This window comes from Plectropomus leopardus, chromosome 8 (genome assembly GCF_026936395.1).
Source record: "Plectropomus leopardus strain MGB_pleo_1.0 chromosome 8, ASM2693639v1, whole genome shotgun sequence".
Classification (NCBI taxonomy): domain Eukaryota; kingdom Metazoa; phylum Chordata; class Actinopteri; order Perciformes; family Serranidae; genus Plectropomus; species Plectropomus leopardus.
Window position 1 is genome coordinate 32,811,884 of NC_142183.1, and position 27,653 is coordinate 32,839,536.

The 27,653-nt window shown below is 39.0% G+C and overlaps 1 protein-coding gene across 2 annotated transcripts in view; it reads right to left on the reverse strand.

Moving 5' to 3' along the window:
- aff2 (ALF transcription elongation factor 2) overlaps positions 1 to 27,653 on the reverse strand; it is a 201,466-nt gene that overhangs the window by 11,540 nt on the left and 162,273 nt on the right. Inside the window, exons 16-25 of one of the 2 annotated variants that reach the window (XM_088081386.1) lie at positions 25,165 to 26,223; positions 24,908 to 25,023; positions 18,421 to 18,652; positions 16,950 to 17,083; positions 15,042 to 15,105; positions 14,265 to 14,401; positions 11,929 to 12,000; positions 10,340 to 10,433; positions 8,844 to 8,896; positions 5,423 to 5,646 (exon numbers count right to left, since the gene is read on the reverse strand). In XM_088081386.1, coding sequence (XP_087937512.1) covers positions 5,423 to 5,646; positions 8,844 to 8,896; positions 10,340 to 10,433; positions 11,929 to 12,000; positions 14,265 to 14,401; positions 15,042 to 15,105; positions 16,950 to 17,083; positions 18,421 to 18,652; positions 24,908 to 25,023; positions 25,165 to 26,223 — 2,185 coding nt within the window. Of the gene's footprint in view, positions 1 to 5,422; positions 5,647 to 8,843; positions 8,897 to 10,339; positions 10,434 to 11,928; positions 12,001 to 14,264; positions 14,402 to 15,041; positions 15,106 to 16,949; positions 17,084 to 18,420; positions 18,656 to 24,907; positions 25,024 to 25,164; positions 26,224 to 27,653 lie in introns of both variants that reach the window. The other variant, XM_042493782.2, reaches the window with a different exon arrangement.

Consider the following 27,653-nt stretch of genomic DNA (forward strand, 5'->3'; position numbering starts at 1 on the left):
GTTTATACTATAGCATGTTGAAAAAACGGTCCAAAAAGTCTTTTTTTTTTGCTTTTATTGCCTTTAATGGACAGGACAGTGAGAGTGTGAAAGGGGGAGAGAGAGAGGAGGAGACATGCAGCAAAGGGCCAGGGCCGGATTCGAACCCGTGGCCGCTACAGTGAGGACACAGCCTGTGTACATGGGGCGCCGCTCTATCAACTGAGCCATCAGGTGCCCCCAAAAAGTCAATATTTTAAGCGTTTTAAAAACAAAGTATAGTATTTCAAAAAACACCATACTATAGCATGTCAATAAAGTGATCACTCTAAAGTTGAAAAAAGTCATAGTATAGCGTGTTGAAGAAGTTCATTGCATGGCATGTTGAAACGGTCCCGAAAAACTAAATATTTATGGTTGAAAAAGTCATGGTTCCAAATGTCAAAAAAAGTCTTAGTATTGTATAGTGTATATAGTATATATCTTAGTATACTTAGTATGTTTAGGAAGTTTATAGTCTGGCATGTTAAAGAAATGGTCCGAAAAGTCAATATTTTAAGTGTTTTAAAGCTATGGTATAGTTGTCAAAAAATGCCATACTATAGCATGTCGAAAAATGGTCGAAAAAGTCATGGTTCCAAATGTCATAGTATAGCATGCTGAAGAAGTTTATAGTGTGGCACATTGAATAAAGGCAAAGTATAGCATGTGGAAGAAGTTTGTAGTATGGTATGTTGAAAAAATGGTACAAAAAGTCAATATTTTAAGTGTTTTATACCCGTTGTATATTTTGTCAAAAAATGCAGTACTATAGCATGTCAAAAAATGTTCGAAAAAGTCATGGTTTCAAATGTCGAGAAAAGTCATAGTATAGCATGCTGAAAAAGTTTATACATGCATTGAAAAAACGGTCCTAAAAGTCATGATTATTATTAGTATTTTTAGTGTTTTAAAGCTAAGTAGAGTATGCCTGACACACTATACAATGAGGTTTTCTTCACTTTTTGAACAGCATGCAATAATGTAACGTTTTTTATCCACTTTTTGAACAACATACTATACTATGACATTTTTATCAAATTTTGAACCACATGCTATACTATGACGTATATGATATACTATGATGGAGTTTATACTATAGCATGTTGAAAAAACGGTCCAAAAAGTCTTTTTTTTTGGGCTTTTATTGCCTTTAATGGACAGGACAGTGAGAGTGTGAAAGGGGGAGAGAGAGAGGAGGAGACATGCAGCAAAGGGCCAGGGCTGGATTCGAACCCGTGGCCGCTACAGCGAGGACACAGCCTGTGTACATGGGGCGCCGCTCTATCAACTGAGCCATCAGGCGCCCCCACAAAGTCAATATTTTAAGCGTTTTAATGCCTAAAATTAAAACGCCTAATTGCCTAAAAACACCATACTGTAGTATGTTGAAGAATGGTTGAAAAAAAGTAATTGTTCCAAAGGTCAAAAAAAGTCACAGTATAGCATGTTGAAGAAGTTTATAGTATGGTATATTGAAAATATGGCCCAAAAATATTTTAATGTCAATATTTTAAGTGTTTTAAAGCCAAAGTATAGATGGCCAAAAATGCCTGTGGTAGTGGGGTGTGGTTATCCTCAGCTGCAGGGGAGAGATGTGGGAATGGTTCAGGGGAGCAGTGCCAGAGCTGTTTTCTGTTGGTTGATTGCTCTCCTTTGTCTCTCTATAGTAGCATGCTGGAGCCGGCTGACTGACTGACACACACACACACACACACACACACACACACACACACACACACACACACACACACACACACACACACACACACACACACACACACACACACACACACACACTGAGTACAGCAGGGAGGCTGTGCTCCTTGCTGGAGAAACTTGAGTTGGACTTTGGTGAAAATCAATGTTTTGGACGAGCTCTTCAAGCGCCGGGCAAATTGTGGTGAAGACCATTCATTTATGTTTATGTTATTTTGAGTGTGTGTGTCAGAATTAAAGCTCCTGTGCACCAAACCCCAGAGCCTTGTTTGTGTTGGTTGTGCTGAACTGAACCTGGTAACACAGTCACATGTTACAGCCATACTATAGCATGTCAAAAAATGTTTGAAAAAGTCATGGTTCCAAATGTTGAAAAAAGTTTATAGTGTGGCACGTTAAAAAGAGTGTAAAAAGACAATATTTTAAGTGTTCTAAAGCTATAGTATAGTATATGTTAAAAAATGCCATGGTATAGCATGTCCAAAAATGGTCTAAAAAAATCATGGTTCCAAATGTCAGAAAAAGTCATAGTATAGCGTGTTGAAGAAGTTTATCGTATGGCATGTTAAACAAACGGCCCAAAAAGTTAATATTGTTTGTGTTTTAAAGCCAGGGCATAGTTTGTCGAAAAACACCATACTAAAGCATGTGGAAGAATGGTCGAAAAAAGTAATGGTTCAAAATGTCAAAAATGGTCATAGTATAGCATGTTGAAGTACATTATAGTATGGCCTGTTGAAAAAAAGTCAATATTTTAAGTGTTTTAAAGCCATAGTACAGTATGTCGAAAAACGCAATACTATAGTATGTCCAAAAATGGTAGAAAAAGTCATGGCTCAAAATGTCAAAAAAAAGTCTGTATTTTAAGTGTTTAAAAGCCATAGAGTATGTCAAAAAAAAGGCCAAAAACTGACGGCTCCAAATGTCAAAAAGAGTCATAGTATGGCATGTGGAAGAAGTTTCTAGTGTGGCACGCTGAAAGTCAAGTTTTAGTATTTTAAAGCTATAGTATAGTGTGTAGAAAAAAATCATACTATAGCATGTCCAAAAATGGTCAAAAAAGTCATGGTTCTGAATGTTGAAAAAAAGTCATAGTATAGCTTGTTGAAGAAGTTTATTGTATGGCATGTTGAAAAACAGTCCAAAAAGTCCCTTTTTGTGCTGCAGATAGAACAGCCTGAGATGCTGGGAGCTGCTCTTAATCTACTTTAAAAGAGAGAACTTCTGAAACAGCCCGTGCCACGTGTTCTAAATGACAATTTAGAAGGACTTTGCACGAGAGACTGTGGGACAAAGACACTTTGAATGAAACGAAGCCTGAGAAGCTGTCATCGTGATCTCATCTCAGCCACATGAGGTGTCAGAAGATGATCCAGCTGTTCATTGGGAGAGAGAGAGATGGAGGAATCAAACTCAAGCCGAGTTTGCAACGTTCAAACCGAATGAGGCCGGCCACCGGAACCACACGAGCGTAACCGAGCTGCCCGTCCAGTGTCCTCACAAGGGCGACTCTGCAACTTTCCAGAGCAAACGGTTTCCCTGACTTCTGAGGAAGGTGAAACGATCTTTCCTGTGCTTTTATGGGGTTGATGCTCTTAAATGATACGGAAACATAGGAAGTGTTAGAATTAGGTCAGGATCTCCCATTAATACAATTATGGGTTATTCTCTGATCAGGCCTCTTCTTTATCTTGTCCTTTAATGTTTTATGGGATAGGTTGCCTCTCTGCTGTTACTAGATGCTCCATTTACTTTTCTTTAATTTTAAATATTCATTTGTGTGATCATCTTGCAGAATTTCAGTACACCTGATCAAGTCCAGATGTCACACCTAATGAAGTTCCTCACTGGTTTTCATCCCCTCATTTTTATTGTTGCTTCATTTATATTTATTTTAGTTTGTTGATCATTTAGTCATTTTATTCACTTTGTGTCTTTGCTGTGTTCACTGTTTCATCATTTCGCCATACTTATTCTGAAAGTCATTTATTTGTAGTCTTTTAGGAGTAGTTTTGCTGTGTAGTGAGGAGTTTAATAAACCTTTCATTAATAAAGACACTTGATCTTGTGATGTGTGTGTGTATAATGTTGAGTCACTGTACACCTGGAAAAAGAACTTGGTAGCAGCCTTCTTTTTATGAGACTAGATTAATAAATAAGGCTAAATGGTTATCTATTTCTATTTTAATGGCTGCTGCTCAGAGGTTTATAAATTCTACTTTTAAATGTAAACTAATTGTTTCTGATAGCAGAAGTTGAGACGCATTACTCTACTTCAACTTTATACCAATTCATGTTTCTGAGTCATAATTTTGCATTATGAGTTATAGTTACATATGGTATTGATTTATACAATAATTAATGATTTAATTAGATGGCTAATGAATTCATAAATCCCCTACTAAAACTGCTACAATTGTTACTATGATGTCATAATACTATGATGTTTTTTAAACATTTTTTAAACGACATACTGTACTAGGATGTTTTAATCCATTTTTAACAACATACTACACTATCACGTTTTCTTCATTTTTTTAGCGACATACTATTCTATGAAGTTTTTATCAATTTTTGAAAGACACTATATTATTTATATCATTTTTGAATGACATACTATACTATGATATTTGAATCAGTTTCTGAAGGACTATATTATGACATTTTCATTAATTTTTGATCGTCATACTATACTATGACATTTTAATCTGTTTTGAACGACATAGTGTAAGATATTCTTATCATTTTTTTAACGACATAATATACAGTACTATAATGTTTTTATCATTTTTTGAACAACATACTATACTATAACGTTTTTATCATTTTTTGAATGACATGCTATACGATGACACTTTTATCATTTTTTGGAGCGACATACTGCACTACGACGTTTTCATCAATTTTTGGATGAAATACTACACTGACATTTTTATGCTATTACTGACGACATACTATGACTTCTGTGATGCTATTTTGGACGACATACTATACTGTGACTTTGTATGGTATTTTGGAGGACTTAATTACTATGACCTTTTTATGCAATTTTGGACATAGTGCTATAGTATGACTTTTTTATGCTTTATTGGACAACATACTATACACTGACTTTTTCATATTATTTTGGACAACATAGTATACTATGACTTTTTTATGCAATTTTAGATGACATACTATACAATGACTTTTTCACTGACCATTTTCATTCAATTTTTGATGGCATGATTTTTTACACAATTTCTGATGACATACTATACTACGACTTTTTAATGCAAGTTTCAGTTCAATTCAATGTTATTTATAAAGCCCATTATCACAAAACACAGTTTGCCTCAGAGGGCTTTACAGCATACGACATCCCTCTGCCCTTAGACCCTCACATCAATTTTGGACAACATACATATGAGTTTTTTATGCTTTTTGGACGACATACTCTACTATGCTTTTTTTATGCTATTTTGGATGCTGTACCATGCTATGACTTTTTTATGCAGTTTTGGACGACATAGTAATGTACAATGACGTTTTTGTGCTATTTCTGACAACATACTGTACTTTGACTTTTTTAATGCAATTTTGGAGGGCATGCTATAGCATGCCCTCCAAAATTGCAGAAAAAGCAGAGAAAGAAACCACAGTTATGCACAGCGCATGTGTAGTCATTTTTCAGTTGTAGACCTACCTTGGCTGTCTGTGGCCAGTCTGTCAGCCGTCTCCCAGTGTTCATAGCTCCGCAGGATGTTGTTGGTGATGTTAACGTGACTGGCAGCCATGTGGTGAATCCGTTGGGGAATGGCCACACTTCCTGATGAGCCTGGGGCACCTCCAGATCCTCCTCCTGCTCCTCCACCTCCGCTGCTGGCTGGGGAGGGGCTGAGCGAGAGGGGAGATGGGGTCCCGTTGACCCTGGAGAAAACAGAGAGGCAGTGAGTCTCAGTAACACAGAGAGAAGTAAACAGGCCGCTTCTGTATGCTGGAAGGGCTTTTGAGTTACTTGATAACATATAAAGAGGAGAGTGAGGACCAGAGTCTGTCAGAGAGTTGTTACTTATTTTCCAACCAGACTTATGGTGTCAAGGATGGATCTGCTGAATACTCTCTTTATTATTTTTAAAGATAAGACTGTTAAAAAGTGCTTGACTGCTGTCAATGGCACAAAACAAGAAAAGCATTATTTTTAAGTGTGTGAGAGGAAGAGATGAGAGGCTCCTGGGAAAAAAACATTAATCCTCTTCAGGAAACAGCAAGATAAAAAGTAAAAGATAGAGGGGGTGAGGGATAAGAAGCACCATAGTGTTACAGGAAGCAACAAGTTAAATAGAAAATGTGCTAATAACACAGACATATACAAATAGATGTGGCACTAATTGTGTCTGCCCCTTGCTGCAATTTGTCAGCGTTGCAGCCATATTGGAGAGAGAAAGACTTGCCTGTAAACAAATGCCAGCCATCAGGGCAGCTGTGGTTTTTCTGAATATAAAGCACTGTAACGTTTATATTTGTCAACTGATATCAACAAGTCAACAACAATTTTCCTGGGATTGCACCTCAATGCAGATGAGAACCAATCTAAACACACACTATATAACATGAACAAATATGTTTTCTTGTGGTGGCCTTTCTAAAATTAGCAGTGGTGAAAGTGACCATCTTTTTTTGTGAGCAAATACTCAATAAGCAGACAGCAACAGCTAGCAAGATGCTAGCTGAATGAAAAGTTGTCCACTTCCACATTAAGTTATTTTACAAAGGGACGTCTCCAAGAGTATTACCTTATAAAAATGCTAAGTCCATGCTTAAAAAATGTGAGTTTCTACACTTTCTTATGACAATATGTAAGCAATTCAGCTCATGTAAGCCTTACACACACTATTTGAGCGTCCAGACGAGATAATAGCCTGATTATCAAGACAAAACTTCTCTTTTCTAGTACAAGTAGATCTTGAGTCCATGAATATAAAAATGACTTAATGCAATCAGTTGAGACATGTAAATGTCACACTGCTTTCTTATCCAGAAAAACCACAGGCGAGTGTTGCCTTCTCCAATATACAGACTCCACTGACATACCAAACAGCAGCCTATGAGGCATTTATGTTTCTATACCTATGGTAATAAAGCTGCATTTAGAGATTTTTGTTTTTGGCCACTTGGGGGCAGTACAACAAGCCGTTAACACAGACCCGACATTTTACCACCTCTACATTTTTTATGGTGAATGTGTTGGTAAACAGTTGTCTACTTACACACCCAGCACACACAGCATCATTAGCATCTTTATGGAGTCATGTTTGTAGCCACATGTAGATTACAGATTTTATATTAAATCTCCCTTTAGCTCTTTTTTTGTGTTCACCAATACCTTTGTCTGCCTGCTGTTTGGTGCTGGTCAGATAGTGTAGAGTGGATTTTTTTTTCTTTCTTTTTAAATGAAAACAGCAGCCTGCTGTGGGTGGACACAACACTGATGGAAGGATGGATCAGACCAAAGAAGTAAACTTACCAACCAAACCAAAACAATAAGCTGAAAGATGCTAGAAAACTGTGCAGAGCTAAGAGAAACTGCAGAGTTGGCAGTAATAAAAAGAGTAGGAAATGGCAATTATTCTTGGTGCGGTTGTCACTGCAAGTGTCCCTTTTCGCATTACATGTAGTCCTTTGATCTGATGTTGATAAAAGTATTGATTAGTGAAGCTTTAACATTGTGGCACGCTGGCACAAAGACGAACATACAGACAGAGGAGGAATCACTTCAGGCCTTCAGGCTGTATAAAGTGTTATAAGTTAGCAGGTGTGTGGTCTTCACTGTTTCACTGATATAGAGTGGTGAAGGGATGATGTATTTTTGTAGCGCAACCAGGAAGTTGGCATTGCACTGGTTCCCTCGTCAAACACGTTCTGGGATTTTTGAATTTGGGATGAAAATGGGATTTGCGATTATTGCCATTAAAAAAAGCTCTCTGATGAACACGCGTTTCTGGGACTTACATGTTTTGTTTAGCATGATACCAAATGAAAACGCCAGGAGGAAAAAGCCTTTGTTAGGCTATACACAAACTACACTGCGGTCGCACAAATTAAATGTCACAACTACAAACACTGTTAAACACGTTAAAACACGATCAAAAAATATCATAAACAGAGAAATCTAAAAGTTTGAGTGCAAGTCTGTAAAGCTGTACAGGCAGATAAGTGGGTTTAATGAGTTTGTGTGTCTGGTGTGATGACATCTAACGTCTCCGACAAACACTGTAGTCCCACTTAGCCACTTGTTAGCAACCAATTTTTTTAAGATGAGTAAAACCTTAAAAGTTCAAAAATCACGTTTAAGTGGAGGGATTTTATGTTGCAGAACAAAACACCTAAATATCTTTAGCCTGCGTTAACCACAGACTTTATTTAGGGCATTTTTACTGAAAACCCATTCGAAAAACCCACAGACTTTAAGACGAGGGAAACGGACGTGCTAAAAGGCTAACGGACTTCCGTGTTTTAGGACTCATTACTTCACCACTCTATTGACTGTACAGTAACATCAGTCATGCTACTACAAACTGCTCCCCCCGCCTGGCACAGCTGCCTGTGTGGTTCTGGCAGTGATGTAATGTCTGTGATGTGGCCTTGACCCTCGCTGACCCAACGACTTGTGCCTGATTCACACACACACGCACACACGCACACACGCGCACACACACACACACACACACACACACACACACACACACGCACACACACACAGAGCTCCAGTCCTGCTGTTGTGGAGCGTCAGAGCTGTCCAAACTCATTAGCTTCACATCCACAGCTCCTCCACCCCTCTCCTCCTCCATCCATCATCACTCTCTCCATCACTCCTTCTCACCCGGCACTCGGCAGCCCCTCCAGTCTTCTCCTGCTCACATCTACGACAAATCAATCCTTTTATTTGCTTCCTGAGGGGGTTTGTTTGAGCAAGTGGCTGTCAGGGGCGCTGTGGTATTTTGCAGCAGAGCTCCGGTGAATTATAAATTCTCAATTATCTGTGTGAATGAAGGGAGGGTGATACTACACGTGTGTGTGTGTGTGTGTGTGTGTGTGTGTGTGTGTGTGTGTGTGTGTATACTCACTTCCCATTGATCCTCCAGGGAGAGGGTGCTTGGTGGGAACTCTTGGCTGAATTCTGGGTCACAGAAAGACACATTTATTACAACAGGTTTTTATGGTTAAGAGAAATACAACATGCAGCAGAAGTGATGAGACTTTCAAATTTAAAGCTACAGCCTGTTAGCTTAGCATAAAGACTGGAAACAAGGGGAAACAGCTAGCCTGGCTCTGTCTGAAGGCAGCAAAATCTACCTTGATCTTCTAAATCTCACTGATGAACATGTTATTTTGTTTTGCTTCACTTGTACATAATCCAAAATGTAAAAATGACAAGTTGTGGTTTTACAGGGGGGAGTTATATGTAGATGGTTTACACTTTAACATATCCAGGCTAGATGTTTCCATGTTTTATACTATAGTAAGCTAATGGTCGGCTAGTTGTAGCTTCAAATTTAACAGCCAGCTGTTAACTGCAGTGTACATTTGAATCTCTGCACAGATATCGGCCCCTACAGCAGAGAAATGTGAAAAAACACCTCTCTGGTGCCAAACTTTACAGTAGCAGAAGAACAACATATTTGACTGGAGGGGAAATTTTAATCATGGATGGAACAATGAACTACCAGAGACAGGCCCAGAGGCCCAAATTGTTGGGCTGACCCAAGCCTTCACTTGCAAAACGTCCAACGTACAAACCAGAAAGATCTATAGCATACCGAAAAAACGTATCAGATAAATGGAAAAGTATCAGATAAATGGAAAAAATGTTTATATAACAAGAACTAACCAGTCTGCCCCATACAGTAAGTGTAATATCTGAACATCAGGTTGTGTGTAATATTACTCAGTGACATTTAAAATCCACATTTATGTGTTGTGTTGATAAGTATATTACAGAACTGGCTGGACTGTTTTTGTGCCGTTTCTCTTTTAAATTGCAACTGCTCCGACTGCTTTCAGTTATTTTTTTCTCTCTGTCAACACATACTGTATGTACACAGCTTGTGCACACACACAGACACACAGACACAGACACACACACACACACACACACACACACACACACACACACACACACACACACACACACACACACACACACACACACACACACACACACACACACACACACACACACACAGAGCTAAACCCCCAGTCAGTCCCTTCCCAGGAATCCAATCCCATCAATGCAAATGCAGCACTGTGATAATGACATCCTCAGTAATTAATTAAACTAAACATAATTAATCAAAACAAGCACATTAAACCCTAACAATCCACTGTGATGATTGATGGAGCTAATTAGTACATTAATATCAAAGAGAAAGAATGGATTTTAATAACGTCATGCAAAATTAATGCACAGGCACCATGAAAATGAATATGAAATGTATTTGAGGGATTGTAATTGGCTTTCCATGTTTTTCACCCACAGAGGGAGAAAACGAGAGAGACGGGAAATAAAGTCCATGTCTAAATCTGTGTGTGTGTGTGTGTGTTTAATCTGTGTGTGTGTTACCTTGAAGTACTCCATGAGCGACCGCGAGTACTTGACAGCGTGGTCTTTCTTCAAATGGAACATCCTCAGATACAGCAGAGACAGACAGCGGTTACTATGGAAACAAAACCATTAGAAGGCAGATGAGTCCTCCGAACAAATTCCCTTTTAAAGCCCCGTCCTCAATATTATTTTCATGTCATCCACACAAAATGCACCCGGACTTCAAACACACCCCACAAGTCTGCAGGGATTAGGGACAACTTCAGTGAGGTAAAGAATGTATAACACTAGTATATGAAAATATAAAAATCAACATCTTTGTGAATTTATTGACTATTCACAAGCAGAGCCCACAGAGGAATAAAAAACACCCTTAAATGTTTCTGGATCACTGTGAGTGCTTAAAAAGAAAGACAAAGGTTTTAGGATTTATACATTATTTTTTTTTTAAATAAAGAATCATCAATTAAAACTTAACAGATGGTGAGAATCTAATAGGCTCTCTCCAGTTTATTCGGATTCTAGATTTGTTCTGGTTTTGATCTGCTGATTTCTGTGAGCAGAAATGAAAGCTTAGCTGTGCTAAAATCGTAGCCTGTTTTTTAAAAAAACAAAAACAAAACACACAGCCATGAATTTGTGGACTACAGAATTTCGTCAGTTTGGGTCGTCCCCACACTGAATTTTTGGAGCCACCAAGAAGGTGGAGCTTAACCCTCATGCTAGCTGCTAGCTTAGTTAGCACTGTGCATTTATGCTCCGTTCGTGTGATGTCGGAAGGTCAGTGTTTCCAAGTTGCGAAGTCGTTCTTCTGTGTTTATGTGATTTGAGGTCATAATGTGGAAACAACATGTATTTTAATGTTCAATAAATCAAGTCAATAGAGCAGACAAATCTCGGTAGGCAGGAAGCAGCAGGAACAGGACAACAGCAAACACAACAGTGAGGGAGCGAGACAGACGGCGTGCCAGCACGGGCGCCATCTTAAAGGAGGCACAACAAAAATGATTTTTTTTTTTTTTTGGTTAAGTGCGTTTGAAAAAGAGGCTGACCAAAACAATACATTTATATTTTATGAACTGAAAACACACATAGTGATGGCTACGTCTACACTTGAAATTGAAATGGTAAATTTAGGGCAAGTCTGTGCAGTTGTAGGGGTTTTCTCAATTGAACATGAAACATATGAGTAAACCCCAAATGTTTTTAGCATTTGGCCCCAAACGTTGACACTTGCATACAAATTGGTCATAAGGTAATTAAAAAAAAAGGAAAAAGTATATTTTAGTTGCCAGTGTAGAGAAAGCAGCATTAAAAAGGTGTGACATTCAATAACAGTCCAGAGTTATTGCAACCATATGGTCACCTTCCCAAATCCACAAGCAACCAGGACAATCAACCACAAATAATATTTAACTGTTTACTGACTACCTGAATACAAAAATACCTGAGTGATAAAAAACTAACTGTAGATTTTTGGTGTTAAAATATTCTGAGGGGGTGCTAGGGATGCATTGGAGATGGCCTGACCACAGTATTTTTCATTTCTGGTTACAGCCCTGCACTTACTGTATTTTGCACACACAGACATATGAAGAGAATCTTACCATAACACAGCTAGTTTCTTCTCAGCGATGGTGGCTGAATGGCTGGCAAAGTTCTTCAACCTCATGGCGTACCTGCAGGGGAGAGACGCTCATTACTCATCTGCTGACATTTCCACTGATTTATAGAAGTAAACACACTTAATTTTTCTTGTGAGGGTGAATACATGCAAACTCAAGGCTCATTTTCATTAGAAAATCAAGGTTAAAAACATTCAAGGAGCTGCTCTATTTGAACAGAGAATGAAAACAGTGGCTGTTAGTGATTCATTTCTTGAGCTCACTGACAGACAGCATCCACCTGCTGGTGGCCTGTAGGTCAGCTTTATGTGACTCTGGGAGGAGATATGTATCCTTTGGTTACTGATTAGGTGTATTTTGAAAATATGCTGCAGGGGTCAGTTGTTGCCTGGTGCCATCAGTGACCCGGTGTGATTGCTTAGCGAGCTGGTTAATCAGTCAAAGTGACACTGCTGTGACAGGTGAATCACGGGAGAGCAGCAACACCTTTATACTCCATTGATCTCTGGAAGAAAACTCTTGTCCTTTTTCCTGCTCCCTCCTCAGGGAGGTCAGAGGTCCGAGTCACAGATCAGCAGCCCTGCAGCTGGTGACCATTCAGCATCTTGCTCAAGGACACTTCAGCAGGACGGATGAGTGCAGACAAGCAGGGCTTGAACCGGAGTCCTTCACTTAAAAGACTATCTCCCACAACAGCACCCTGCTGTCAACCTGCCTGCTTTCAAAGGAGCCAGTCATTTGTTATTCTCAGTTTGCTCCCTTAAAAGTCGCACTTAGTGACTTCACACGCAGGCGGCTCTGAGAGGCTGAAACACAGCAGAGAGGCTGTGTAATGCAACACTGGTTAAACTCTGCTCATTAGCAGCCCCGCAGCTCTGTGACGCCTCACACAACAAAGATTAAAAAATACAACGCTGGAAAGTCCAGACGTTTCTCAATGGAGCGCTGGCTTCATGCTAATTAGGGTTTAGTTTTTATTCCAAAACTCAAGTTTTGATTAACCATTTTCTGCGGGCAGAGAGGTGAACATATGCAACCGCACATTATTATTTGGGCTAATAGGCTAAATCTACAATGGGTCAGGAAGGTTAGGCTGATAAGAGAGGTGTAATTTTCCACATATGAATCCTGAAACAATATCATTTGGAAGCAATTATAGGGAAATGTGCCGAGACAGTGCACATGGTAAGTAAGCACTCATCTATTTGTTTTTTTTAATGAAAGAATTAAAGAATTACTGTATAAAACAGCTGCATTGTTGGATAAAGTGTATCAGCAATTGTTAATTTCCAGAGATTATTTTTTCTTGACATAACTACTAAAATCTGTAACAATTACATCAATTTAAACTACCTCAAATATTCATTTAACCCTCTCCACTTTTGTTGACTTAAATAACTGCCTGCAATTTACAGCTATAAAGACACATTTTTTCTATTTTTTTTTTTAACAAAATTCAATTTTTCTGCTTACTCAACTGGCAAACTAAACTATATAGGTCTCTTTGGATAAAGTGGGTTAAGCTATCCAAGCGGGTGCTGCACCCATATCAGACTTCAATAATAATAAATTAAAACTGATTTTTTTTTCCTTTGCTGTGGTATTTGTGTAGAGAAGATGTCTTCTGGTGTTTTTTAAATGCATCATTCATTTTCTAGATGTGCAGCGTTCTTTGTATTATTATTTCCCTTTACGTAATTATTGGTTACTGATATGTTGACAGGAGTAGTAGTTGTGTAGATGTTAACATTATGACTCTTTGCAGATGCTGGGTTTTGTTACATACCTTTTGGCTAAATGTATTGTATTGTATGTATTGTACGTCAAGATAATGTTGGCATAAGATGTTTGGAAGACATTAGATTTTGGTAACTTAACAAAACTACTTAAAACCAACAAAATATCAACGTCATCTGTCGTCAGTATTCCATGTCAAATTGGCGCTGGCATTGGATGCTACCCTCATATTGAACTTTGGTCACCCAGTGTCACATTCTGAATTCAATCAAAGAAAAGATGTTGGTGGCCAGCTGGGAAGAGTTTCATGATAACGCACACTGTCTCTCTCTCTCTCTCTCTCTCTCTCACACGTTTTAGTTACAGTGCAGTACAGTTTAGTGTAACTCCTGTAGCTGCTTTGAAAAATTCTGCATTCTTTCTCAATGTTGTGAATAACATTGTAAAATGGTTCTACAGGATTGTTAATAGAAATTACCATAGCAGTTAAAAGCATTTAGAACAGTTCTTCATATACAATAACTTTCTGTTGGCATTTCACAAGATTACGTGACTTTTCAGTCCGTCCATCCGCACAGTACCTGATTAGCTCCACAGTCTCAGAGTACATGGTATATGGTGATTTGGCCTCCAGTGGATCTCGCTCCATAGCATTTCCACACTCTATGAATGAGAGGGCGCCGTCTGCGTAGTTCACCGCTTTGCCAAATTTGTCCATCTGCACATGTATAGGAAGAATAAAATAAAAAAAAGACGACAAATGAGTGACAGAGAAAAAGCAGAAATGTGAGAATAAGCAAAATGAAAAGAAATGCAGCACGGTGGAGACACAGAGAGAGAAGAAGACATGAATGAGACAGAGACAGAATAAGCAATGTCTTAACAGCATTGTGGCAGACGCACAGTCGTCTCTTTGAATAATCTCCTGCTAAGATGCAAATCCCCAGATAAATGTGAGGGAACAACGCGTAAACATAAGATAAATAACAAGTTAAATAAATCTCATTTCATTGTTCGGGAGGGGATCAGATAATTCTTTTGATATTGTATAATCTTGCAGACATCATCAGTCCTTGAATGCAATGTTCCCTTGGAGACAAATGGTGCAATAAATAACACAAATTATACAGTACAGTGCCTGATATGAAATAGATTTTCATTCTTCGGAGACTCGCTGTGCGCACACACGAGCAACGACAAACACATCTGAACGGGTGCACACATAATTACAGTCTAGACTGTAGATGTTAGCATTGTGTGTTTTCAAATCATTTTCTTGCTATCTGTGTGCCTGTCGTCTTCTATGGAGGTGTAAATTCGTGTGATTGCAGAAAGAGTTGTGGAAAACAACATCTTACCAAAGCATCAGCCTTGTGCTTCAGTCTCTTGGCCTCCTGCATGTAGTAGTCTGCGCTGTGAACTCTGGGAAAAGTACAGTTACACAGAGCATAAATAGCACGTCTGCACCGACACGTCGTTTAACAAAAACTCAAAAAAGAAAAAAATCCCTGCAGAGTGATTTACATAATCAGTGGCAACGAGTAGCTTGCAGTGAGTTATATACAGTAGCCTACTTAGGTATACATACCTCAGGCTTAGTGTAACCTTAGTATAACAACAAAACATGCTGTTTCATGAATAATGCAGGAACCCTTTGGGACAAATAAGTAACAAGATGTATCATCTTTCCAGGTTTCAGCACAACTGGACCAGTGCTGAGGTACCTGCAGACATTACTCCACCTGCAACACACTAACAGGCCACCATCTAGCCTGGTGTGTGTTGTTTTAAAATATTTAATATACAGTATGATGATGACTATCCTCCTTCAAATCAGATGTCTCAAGATAAGGCGTGAGAAACAATTCATCCTGTAAAAGAATAACTCAAAGTAAAAAGATACACACGCTACAAAACAGGTTGCGGGCGGATCTTTTACCTTGTGGGTTATTCTCTTACAGGGTGAATTGTTATAGCTGGTGGCCCGTACAGGGATCTGGATTAATTAATTATTATTATTAACTGTGGACTATCAAGCGGTGGATTAATTATCAAGCTCACACATTGGGTGTGTTACACTAACTGTTCACTCAGGCTGCATCCAAACTATATTCAGTCTAATTGGCAGCTGCACCTACAGAATTCCAACAACATCTCCACAATTTTTTTGCAGATTAAAAATGTGGATCTTCAGTTCTGACCCTGAGGTGTGTCATAACTAGTATTATTCTTTTATTTTTTCAAAGAGTAACTAAACCCCCATTTTTGGCTTGAGTGCCTCCTCGCGGGAATGTAAAAAAAATCCTCTCAGATGTATTTTTCTTATTTGGGGCGCCCAGTGGCTTGGTGTATAGAGTGGGCGCCCCATGTATAGAGGCTGTGTCCTTGCCGCAGCGGCTGTGGGTTCCATTCCAGCTTTGGGTCTTTGCTGCATGTGGCCCCCTCTCTCTCTCTCTCCCCTTCAAGCTTGACCTTTCCTATGCAATTAAAGGCAAAAAAGCCCCAAAAAATAATCTTAAAAAAAAAAACCATTAAAAAAAAAGTATTTTTCTTGTTTTGCACGATGAGTACATACACTGAAAAGCATTGTATTTTATGTCTCAGTCTGCCGGTGGGCCATCATGATAAGAATATGCATAATATGATGTTAATTCCACTACAAAGGAGACTTGATCACTAAAATTAGGTGGGGAATAAAAGTGGATAAATATCGAAATCAGTGTTGGTTATCAGCCAAATGAGTTGCCATATATTGGCAGATATTGGCAAAAAAATCCAATCTCTTCACTGGAATGCATCACTATAAACATAAGATCCAGGTGGCGGTAAGACATAGCCAGTGAAATTCCAGTGGAGCTGCTTGTAGTAGAGCTGTCAAGAATTTAACTTCCCCATCTGCCACACATTTAAAAAGTTTTAATTGTTCAGAGCAAACCATCTGTCAAATTCAGTCTGGACGGCCTCAAAATGCAATAAAGACACTCAAGTTTGCAGTTATACTTTTGTTCAAGAAAACCCTCTGAGAAATCTCTGCTCTGTCTTCACTGAACGTATTTAAACATCAGCTCAGAGACTCATACAGTATAATTACATAACGTATCTTCTGATGCAAAGACATCGTATCGTATTTATTCAGAGGACTAATCAAAACACTCTTTGGCTATAAGAGGAGACACGTGATGTCTCCAAACTCAGAAAAATAAATGATTGATAATGAAGAGCACATGCTTTTTTTGTGTGGTATAGACTGTATTTTTTTAACATACGTGTCGCTGAATGACAGCCTTGGCCTGCGAGGTTCGGCAGGTTCTATCAGTGGCTCCGACCACACCTCAGAGTCTGACTGTCCGTTGGCATGGTAACCATCTCCATTGGGCTTCTCACTATGGTTATCAACTTCCTGTAGTAGAGAAAAAAAAACATATATCCATGGTTTTAATAGTATTAAATAGTGCTACAATGTCAAGCTTTCATTAACCAGCTACTTAAATATTAAATTTTGCTGGCTTTTCATCCACAATGATGCAATCACTTTAACAGCTGAATTAGAAGTCTTGCTGTCATTGTTATGAGTAGGAGTTGCAATTTGGGAAATGCTGTTTAACTGAGTAAACTGTCTGAATCACAAGCTCTCTTTCTGCCATGTGTAATGTATATTTATGGAGCTAAATCAGTTTTAATAGTTTTAAGTTTTAATAATTTGAATAAAGCAACTGAAATTGAAAAACTAAAATTTACAACTGAAAATTGAGTTTTGATCTTGAATTTTGCGTGTATTCAATTTATTCAAACTAAAAATAAGTGTGGAAAAAATGTTTTGAGGTTAAATATTTTCTTTTTTCAGTTCAAGTATTCTTTTAAATTAATTATTTATTTTCATTGTTTGCTATAATATGTATTTTTTGAGTTTTTTGGTCTTGTTTTTTTCAGTTGCTGATTTTATGGTTTTGGGTTTTTTTTTTACAACTTCAAATCTAACTTTTTCAGATTTAGGTATCTTTTTTCCAACTTTGCACTCTTGTTTTCACTTTCACTACTTTTTTTTTCAGTTTTAGATTTTTAGGTCTTGATCTGGCATGATGAGTGTGGAATCAATAGAGAGGGTTGTGGGATCTTGAGTGACAGCATGGCAAAGAGGGCTGAGACCCCCTTAATCATGTTGCCTTTAGGAAACAGACACTATTTACTTTGTAAATTAATGTGACAAAGTGAACATGTAGATTTTTACAGTATTAGTTCATAAAACGAAGCTATAACCTTTAGAGTTTTAATACGAAACAATTTCTTTAAGCTTTTTATTTACATTTTTATTTATTTTGATAGTAAGAGTCAGGAAATACACTTTAGTAAGAGATCTAAAAACTTCTTCCACCACTAAACAAAACAGTTATTTTAGTGTCTTTGGCTCCAGAGGCTCACAGACCTGCAGCTCAGGAAATATGACTCACATCAGAGGAGACGTGTGTCATGCTGAAGATTCACTCCTTTTAAGCGTGGCATGCCATTAACTCCAGAGTTATTTTTGGAACAGTGTCAGTGTCAGGTGAGCATCTCAATTTTGCAAGAGATAATGCCACCAGTCTTCTATTGCTCCAAAACAGTGTGGACAAAGAAGCACCAGAGCCAATAATCTACCTCAGAGACACAAATTATCTTAAAGTTCAACTTATTATCATTTAGAGTTCAAACTGACCAGTTGGCCTATCTCCTAAAAAAATAATAATAGTTTTAACTTACACTGCCACTTCTTGCATGGGATGAGGCCTTGCCCTCTCCTCTCCTGTGTCTGTGTGAGGATGAGGAAGTGGATGAGGAGGAGCAGGGCAGCCTCCCGGCAACACCGCCCTCCTGGCTGAGGGAGGAACTGCTGTCGCAGGTTCGTTTACGGGGGGGATCATCAGAGAGGGGGGACAGGAGGGGTGGGAGCAATTTGTCGTCACGCCGTCGAGACTGCTTCCTGTTTAGAGAGCTACTGAGCACACACACACACACACACACACACAAACACACACGAACACACACGAACACAAGAAAGACAAAGCAGAAAGATTTCATTTATTGATCATAACAGTATATGATCTTTTTTCCTAATGTATTTTAGGATATGAAGTCTAATTAGTTAACTTACTTGTGCTTTTTACCAAAGTGCGATTCTTGTTTCAATTAACACCTTCGAGGGATGATAGGTGTGAGGCAGGACTGCAATTCCCACTGACTGCTTATAGTGTTTCTTTCTCAGATTATATGTAATAATGCACTTAAACAAAGCAATCTGATTTTTTCATTTCAAATGTGCAAAGACTTTGGCTTGTTAAAACTTTAAAACTAGACATAACACCATGTGGTTGCATTGCTCCCCGCACCAGTCAACTTGCTTCACACACATAAGATCTGCACAATCAGCACAGTTTCAAGATGGTTCTTGATTTATGGCAAAAAACATGTTTTATGAGGTCGCTGTGACCTTGACCTTTGACTCTTAACCACCAGATTCTATTCAGTTCATTTTTGAGTCCAAGTGAACATTTGTGCCAAATTTGAGGAAACTCCCTCAAGGCCATCTTCAGATAATCCAAAAAACAAAATGCCTTGGCTATCGCTGGCGCAGAGGCATTAATATAAAAAAAAATAATAATAAAAATGGAGTACCAAAGCCAAGAATCTATGTGTATATTGTGTGTATCTGTGGTAGTGTTGTCAGAAATATATTTCCATCAATGCATAACATGGTTTCAATACTTATTTTTTCATGTGTTGGCACATGGGCACTAGCTGCGCTTTCTTGCTCTCTCTTAAAATTTAAATCGTAGTCATTTTATAGCCTTTGTTTTTTAGTCTTTAATGAAAATTGCAAATTATATTTCCCTTAATCTGAAATATTGTCCTTGGTATCAAAAATGGTATTCGATACTACCACACAGAGCTGTGTTTTTTTTTTCGTCAGTGGTTCTGGCAGAGTGCTGATTACAAACTATTATTTTAGTATTTTGGATTATCTTTTACTTGAGTCCCCCTGACGCTGTTGTCTCTTGCTCTTAAGACACAGACCAAGTTTGAGGGTCCTGAGTTCCTGAGGTCCTGCTGCGCAGCTGATTGCTGCTCTTAAAAAGAGCTGGCCCCAAGTCATCTTTCAAGCTGCCTACTGCGACCCCTAAACAGATCCTCCAAGCTGCCCTGACTGCTCACCCTCCAAGCAAACACTAATCCTGCCTAACCCTCCCTGACCTGCTATTGAACATGTTCATGAATGTACTTCCGTGAACTTAACTCTTTGCGCTCAGCAAGATCGTGCAATCTCACTGTAACTCTACTTTGCTACTGTTCTGTTGATTTTTACCATCTCCAAACCTTTATGGCTCTTACACTTTTCTACCTTTAAGTATGTTCAACTTTTACATGTATTTTTTATTTTTATTTTGTATTTTAGAAAGGTTTGGCCTTGGTCATGTTATGTTGCTCCACCATAATGAGACACTGATACATGATTTTTCTTGATTTTACTTTGTTTCTCATAACCATCTCAATATCATCAACAATGTCACAAAAAGTGCATTCTCTGACACAAACATCCAGCGTGTAAATCCCTTCTCCTGAGATAACAGTGTCTAACTATCTTGCTGCGACTTCATTTGCAGTTGCTGAATGATATTTTCCTTATAAAATTGTTGTAATTCTGCCTTCCCTGCTCGAGCATCCACGATTATTCCCTCAGCTGCCTTATTGTTGCTCTTGTGACTCATATTGTTTGCAACACAACAGATAATATTTTTATGTTTTTCCTCTGCCTGGAAACTCTGGGGGTTTGATGCAGCGAGAAAAGTTGCTGAGCTCGCAGAACAACGCCCCGGGCCCCGACATTAGTGATAATATACAAAACCAGGGAGACAAAGACTAATTAGCTGCTGTGTGTGTGAATGTGTGAGTTATGTGTGTGTGTGTGTGTGTGTGTGTGTGTGTGTGTGTGTGTGTGTGTGTGTGTGTGTAAATGCGTGAGTTATGTGTGTGCGTGTGCTTCTGTGTCTGTGTGCAGAATAATTGATGTGTACAACCGTGTTTGTGTGCATGACTATGCTAATTTGTGTGCATTTGTGTGTGTCTATCCTTAAGTGGATGCCAGTGTGTGCAGGAGAGCATGTGAGAGCTCTCACAGCTCTTTTAAAGGGATAATAAGTTAAGAAATTTACAGCCCCATCGCACAAAATGACCACAGTATATCTGCCAAATGTTCTACTGCAATACATTCGCAATGACTTAACAGTTACTTGGCCAGATGGGAAGATTTCTTACTTTTAAAGACCCACCAAAACTGATAGATTGCTGTTCTATCTTCTCCTCTTCTCCTTTGATCATTTGTCCTTTGCACTCTTTGGGGGAAAGACGAGCAACCAAACAGGATAAATGCATGTGTTTGTTTTGGATACATGATAGCACCCCCCATCTATGCATTTTTTGCTGGAATTTTGCTAAAAATCTGCTACACAAAACAGGATTCACAGACTTGTAAATACTACCTTAAAGAGCTCTTTCTGCTAAAATCTCCTTGTTATCCAACCTACATCAACACTCATCTTGTCCAGCATGGCAGCTTGTTGTACTATGACGCTCACTGACAGTCTCAGCTTGCAGGCTAATGCTAGATGGCTAATTAGCTGGTTAGATACATTCAACAGCACATCAAGTGGGTGCAGATGTCACTTCAGTTTGTGTAAATGCTGATGTGGTCCTAACTTATCAATACCACTAACAACAAACCGTCTGTCCATGACCTGTAAGCTAAAAAACCAGTATGTGTACTTTATCTCTTGGTCCCCTCCAGGAGCTCAGCCTGCCAGCTGCTGACAATACAAAGGATTAAGGTTTACCCTAACCCTTTACACCTACATGGAACGAATACTGTCCCAGGTAGCACACCTAATTTTGGAACATTTTATTTTTTTTTAATGATATGTTTATTTAAAATGTCTTGCATCAACACATGCATACGTATTAAATCAAACATGTAGATACATGCCTTGTCAACCAAAGCACACACTGAAAGTGTACTAGACAAAGAAAAAACAACAGCAATGACAAGAACAAACAAAAACAAAAAAAAGATAAGTCACAAAGAACAACTTCTCAGACACAAGACACTTAATAATAAAATAACATAAATCTTAAATGCATAATCCATCTACTAATATCTGTATCTTTCACAAACAAATTCAACGGTCCCCATACCTTTTCAAACATACCCTGCCTCCCTTTTCAAATATACGTCACTCTCTCCAAAGGAAAGGTTAACAGCTTTTTCCTCACTCAGTATGCAACACTTGGCCTGCTAGTCTTTTTCCAGAACATTGCAATCAACCTTTTGGCGTGCAGAAGACTCATATCTATCATTATTTGTTCACTCTTGGCATACTTGTGATCTAATTTTGGAGCATTTCAACAAAAAAATAAATTGCTTTGGTACCCAAAGTATAGGTTCCCAGCTGGAACCAAAAATCACCAGGTTTGTCCTGAACTGAAATCTGAACCATGACAACATCAGTAGGTGTATCATATTCTACAGGTCGAGAAAATGGAGTCTTGCACGCAATAGTCTTCTATATCTTTTTATAATAAGTTGTTGAACCATTCTTGTTTTTGGTAAAAAAACAAGTATCTGTAAAAACAGATCAACAGCTCATAGGTCAATAATGTGCCATCTTCTTCCATCTTCTGTTCTGCATTGTGGAGCACCCTCTGTTGATGACAAATCTTTACAGTTGTTCTATAAAAAACTGGTTGAAACACAGGATGGTTTTCTACATATCACCAAGTTCCAAGGAACCTGAATAGAAGCTGTTCAAGAACCAGAGCTAATTTGGTGGAAAACGGTTATTAGAGGAAAAGAGACATTTCTATTTTTTCAAGGTCTCTTTTCTCCTCCTTTTAATGATAAGTACCTATTGATAATACATTTTTAAAAAACACTCTTACAATGTTTTTACACAAAAAGGATGACTTCAGATTTCAATTCGACTTTAAGACTATTGATGACATTGATTAAGATTTGTGCTGAAATGCTCAACAAAGAAAAATAAAATTAAACGTGATCATTAACATGTCTTTTCTCATGATCTGTTGTCAAAATACGACCTCTCTGATTTAAACAGATTAATGATATCTTAAAAGTCACAGTTTAGAAATTGCTGAATGGGTGTGAGCAGGATGATCACATTATTCACTTTACAGCTTCCATAAAAAACCTCTTACATGATAAACAGTCTCTCTGAGACATCTGCTGTACCCATGTCGTGGGTTCAAGTCCAGGTCACCCCCTCTTTCCCTTGTACCTTTCCCAGCTGTACACTCTTTGATAACGCTGAGATGCTATAAAAATATTTCCTCTGTAGCTGTCACGTTGAGGCTTATTTATAGCGACAGTCAGCTTAGTCTGTTTTTAATAATTCACACGGAAACCTGAAATTCAGTTTGTCATTCCCGTGTCACGCTGTGGATTGAACTCACCTCTACAGTGACTTCATCACCACATTAAAAATGTTAAGCCTTACTAAAAATACTCAGTAAACTTGTCTGATTACCTCCACTAGTGTCTGTTCCAGTCACTGAGAATGTGGTGTTTCGGGGAAAACGGGAAAAGCAAAGTTGAGAATTACTTAGTCCTCACATTTGTTGTGTCATGCAGCGAGAGTTGGGTTGGTGTAAAAATGTGCAAACCGGTTTACTACTCAGCCAAACACTGGACCAGACTAATATACTGAATTTCACCACGAAGTGTCGCACTTGACTCATCAGCTGCCCCAGGTGGAACGCAGGGTGCGTGCCAAATCACATACTGATTCTTTTTACTTTCAGTAGGTACTACGGCTGCCCTTACTTAGCATGTACTGTTGCATTAACACAGCGCTCCAATTTTCTTAGTCACTGTTACCATGGAGACAGAGCAAAACTTTACTGGCCATACTTGCTACAAAAGGAGGTTAACCACACAAGCTCTGCTGTTGTTATTTTGCAAAGTTTAACTTTTAAGTTAAACTTAAGACTGGATACTTAACATTTTTCTCTATCATTTTTTTGGTTTTTTTTTTCATTTTTTTGTGGTTGGTAATCCATTATTGTTGTGTTTTGGCTGTTCATTTACATAACAACGCCGTTTTGCGTGCCTGAAAATGGAAAGATTGGAAAATGGGTTCCAGAGAGCGCACTTTTGAGAACGCCACTGTTTTTATTGTCATGTAAACTGGCACTACAGAGTTTCCTCTGACAACGGGGACTTTTTTGCACATGCGCATTATGATCTCAGTCAATAGCAATGAAAGAATAGGTGGACAACAACAACAATGGCGGACTCCCGAGTGCTGTTTTTGCTTGTCACCCTCCTTAATGTAACAGCCAGCAAAGTGTGGATTTACTCCACCATCACTTTGATCAACGGAGACGCATTACTTACATGCACCAACTACTAAATCCACCTTTACGCTGACGAAGGTACAAATACATACATATACAAATGTTCGCGCATTAGCCATCTTTGTTTGTTTATAGCTCACCACTCTGTAGAAGGAAGTGTGTGTGCATGCGTCTTTTGTTTCATTACAAAATCACACCGCCAACTACTGGTCTGGCATGCATACTACAACAGTTTTAGTCATTTTTGCAGATTTGTGCGCACAGCATTTGTTTTCAAAACACGAAACTTTTTTAAAAATGATTGTTTCCTTGTAAACGTGGCCTGAGATGCCATGAATGAAGCGTAGAACTCTTGTCCACTTGATGGCAGTAATGTACCCCAAGTTGGTTTGTTAACCGCCAATATGCTGCAGGGATGATGTGTTTTTTGTTTTTTGAAGGCCAACCCTGAAAGTTTACATTGTCGTGGTTCCTTGCTAGGGTTATTGCAGAAAATAAGCTCTGTGGCAAACAGACGTTTCCGATACATCCTACCGGAAATGCATTTAAAAAACCCTGTTGATCTCGAGACGAGGAAACCAAAGGTACTAAAATGTTAACCAATCTTCCATGTTTTAGGGCTTCTACCTTCACTCTACAAACACTAAATGACAAGAAGAGTCAGAGAGAGACGAGGCACCACAATCCGCAGAGTTTACATGTTGCCTCGTCTATGTTTTGTAGCTCACCTCTGTGAGCTTCCAAAATGTTGCCACATTGTCTAACTGTGCCATGTCTTGTTTATGTAAACAAACACAACCTGTGTAAAATGTAAGTTAACACTCACCCCACGGAGCTGTTCTTGTGGTTGTGTATTGGAGAGATGCAGGGTGGGAGGAGCTGACAGTCTTTGTCCAATCGCAGCTTCTTATTGCTGTTGACTGATGACTCACTGTGGTCCGACTGGATTATAGAGGACAGAAAACATGCAATATCTAAGTACAGTATCTGAATTTGAGAGAAAGCGGGACACAGATTGGGAGGTTCAGAGTAAAATCAGAGCGAATGTTTAGGAACTACAGCAGAGACAATTGGGTACCACACCTTGTGTTTCCTCTTGCTCTTGCTGGTGTGTTTCTCTGTCGGGACCACCAAGTTTCCAGTCGCCTGTCTCCTGTGTTTGCCTCCGCTCTCTCCTCTCTCCGTTCTCCCTGCCAGCCTGGGATTACTATGCTCTTGCACAGGGGGGTTATCCAGGACCCCCAGACCTTGGCACACCTTCTCTCTGTCTCTCCCCATCGTCCTTTCCCTCTCCCCGAGCCCCAATCTTTCTCTGTCCTCTCTGTCCATCTGCCTCTCTCTCTCTGTTAATCTGTCACCTTGCCTCTCTCTGTCCTGCACTAATCGCTCATTCTCCTCTTCCTGTTTCTCCCCTTTAGGTACCTTCTGCCTCTCTCTGAGTCCCGGCCACTCTCTTTCAGCCTGCTTCTGTCTTTCTCTCTCGGTCACCCCGATCCTCTCCCTCTCCGCTTGTCTCTCTCTGTCTATTCCTTCACTTCCGTCCCTTTCTGTAATACCCACTCTAGATCTTTCCCCCAAAACCTGGCCAGGCACTCTGCTGAGCAAACTCAGGTCAATTTTCACCCATAAATTCTGGATCTCTTGGTATTCCCTCAAGGGGGACAGAGCGACCTCGTGCCCCAGGCTGGAGGGTGGTGACATGGACTCTGGGTCTTTGCACTGTCCTCCTAACCCTCCAGGATCAGGAACAGAAGTGCCGAATGAACCACTGATGTTACTGATGCTGAGGGAGTTACAGCTACTACTGCTGGCATTACTACCACTGCTGATGCTACTATTACTACTGCTGCTACCGTTAGTGGTCACATTGCTACTGTCTTTAACTCGAAGTCCCTTCCCTCCAAATGTCCCCACGCTTGCAGCGGAGCCGAGGCATGGGAGGACAGGCGTGTGCATGTGTGTGTTGGACAGAGTCTGTGTGTTGATCGCGGAGCGCGTGGTCTGAGGGGGCATGGTGGGGATCTTGATGGCTTCCTCCGAATCTGACTGGCATTCAGAGGAGGAAGAGGAGGACTCGGTTTCGATGAATTCTCTGGACTTGGGCGTGATTTTGGTGCTGGGACCTCTGTGTTTCCTTTTTTCCTGCTTGCAAAAATGAGAAAAGGGAGTGAGCTCTGAGACATAACATAAACAAATAAATAAATCTAAAGTCAAGGGTGTTTTGATGTAACGCGACAAAATTTACATAGTTACTGCACACGAGAGGGTAACATGGGATTGAATTTTCACTCCTGTCCTGTCCCAAGCTCATGACTTGAGTAGAAAAAAAAAATCTGTCCTAAAAACCTAATCCCAGAAGAATGACTCCTGTCCCATGTGTTTTTAAATAACACATTAAATTGTTTCTAGTCATATTAGAACATATGCATATTCATATTTAAATACCACGCATAATTAATCAGTAGACTATAGGACCATGCTAATATAAATCCTAACATAACAGCTGGAACACCTCTATGTACATTCTGTTGTGCTATGTTTTTTATATTTTTCATATTTTTGTTATAATGTTCTATTCGATATTTATGTTTTTGACTGTTGCAGTATTTTCCCTTTCATTTAATTTCGTTCTACAGATTGTTCTATTAGTCTGTGAAGTGAAATGAAACATGTTTGACTGTATTATTTTGTATGTCATGAATATTCGCTGCACACCAGTCACACAACTGAGCACAGGCAGCTGATGTGTCACATGCAAATTAAAGGATGTATTTCACATTTCTCATTTTGAATTCTTTCTCAGATTTAAAGGCAGTTCTCCAAAAAAAGAATGTTTATCAAAGATCATTCAGAGGCCACTCAAAGTTTCTCCTCACTAATGGCAGCGATAAAATTCAGCCTTGATTACCACATTGTCAACACTATGAAGGTTTTTTAGTCCCCTCACTGGTGAAGTCTAGAGTTAGACTAAAACTGAAAAAGTGAATAATTGATGCCTTTTCTAAAAACAGCAACATATTGCTGACTACTTGCAGTGACCTTTCAGCTCTGCAAACTCTCAAAGTAAAGAATGGCTGTTTAATAAGGAATCATAATGCTTTTTTCCACTGTGTCAAAAAAATCCATGAAAATACCAAACATCTTTTAAATTCGTGAAATAAAAAGGCTTTTTCTGTAATTTCCTGAAGCAGCTAGGTATTGTAGGTTGTTTTTTTTTGGACAATCAATGCTTAAAAAAAAGGATATAATACATTTGTTGGGGAGTATTTTCAGATGCAGATTATAGCTGGGGTAGGCAGTTTTATTTTAGTGATATTAAGCAAAAATCCTATTATAAAATGTTGAGGGTATTGCAATTCAAGTGGAGTGAGAGAAACTATACTCCTGCACCTCCCTTTGGCTCTGTTTTCAGGCTTTAGAAAATCTAGACCATGACAGCAGACTTTTGCCAATCACAGGTCATTTCAGAGACCTCTCTCCTGGCTTCTGGCTCTTTGATGTTTATTTAGTGAAAGCTTCACTCAGTAGTTAAGAAACTTGCAAAGAATATTGCTATTCTAGCATTGGTGATG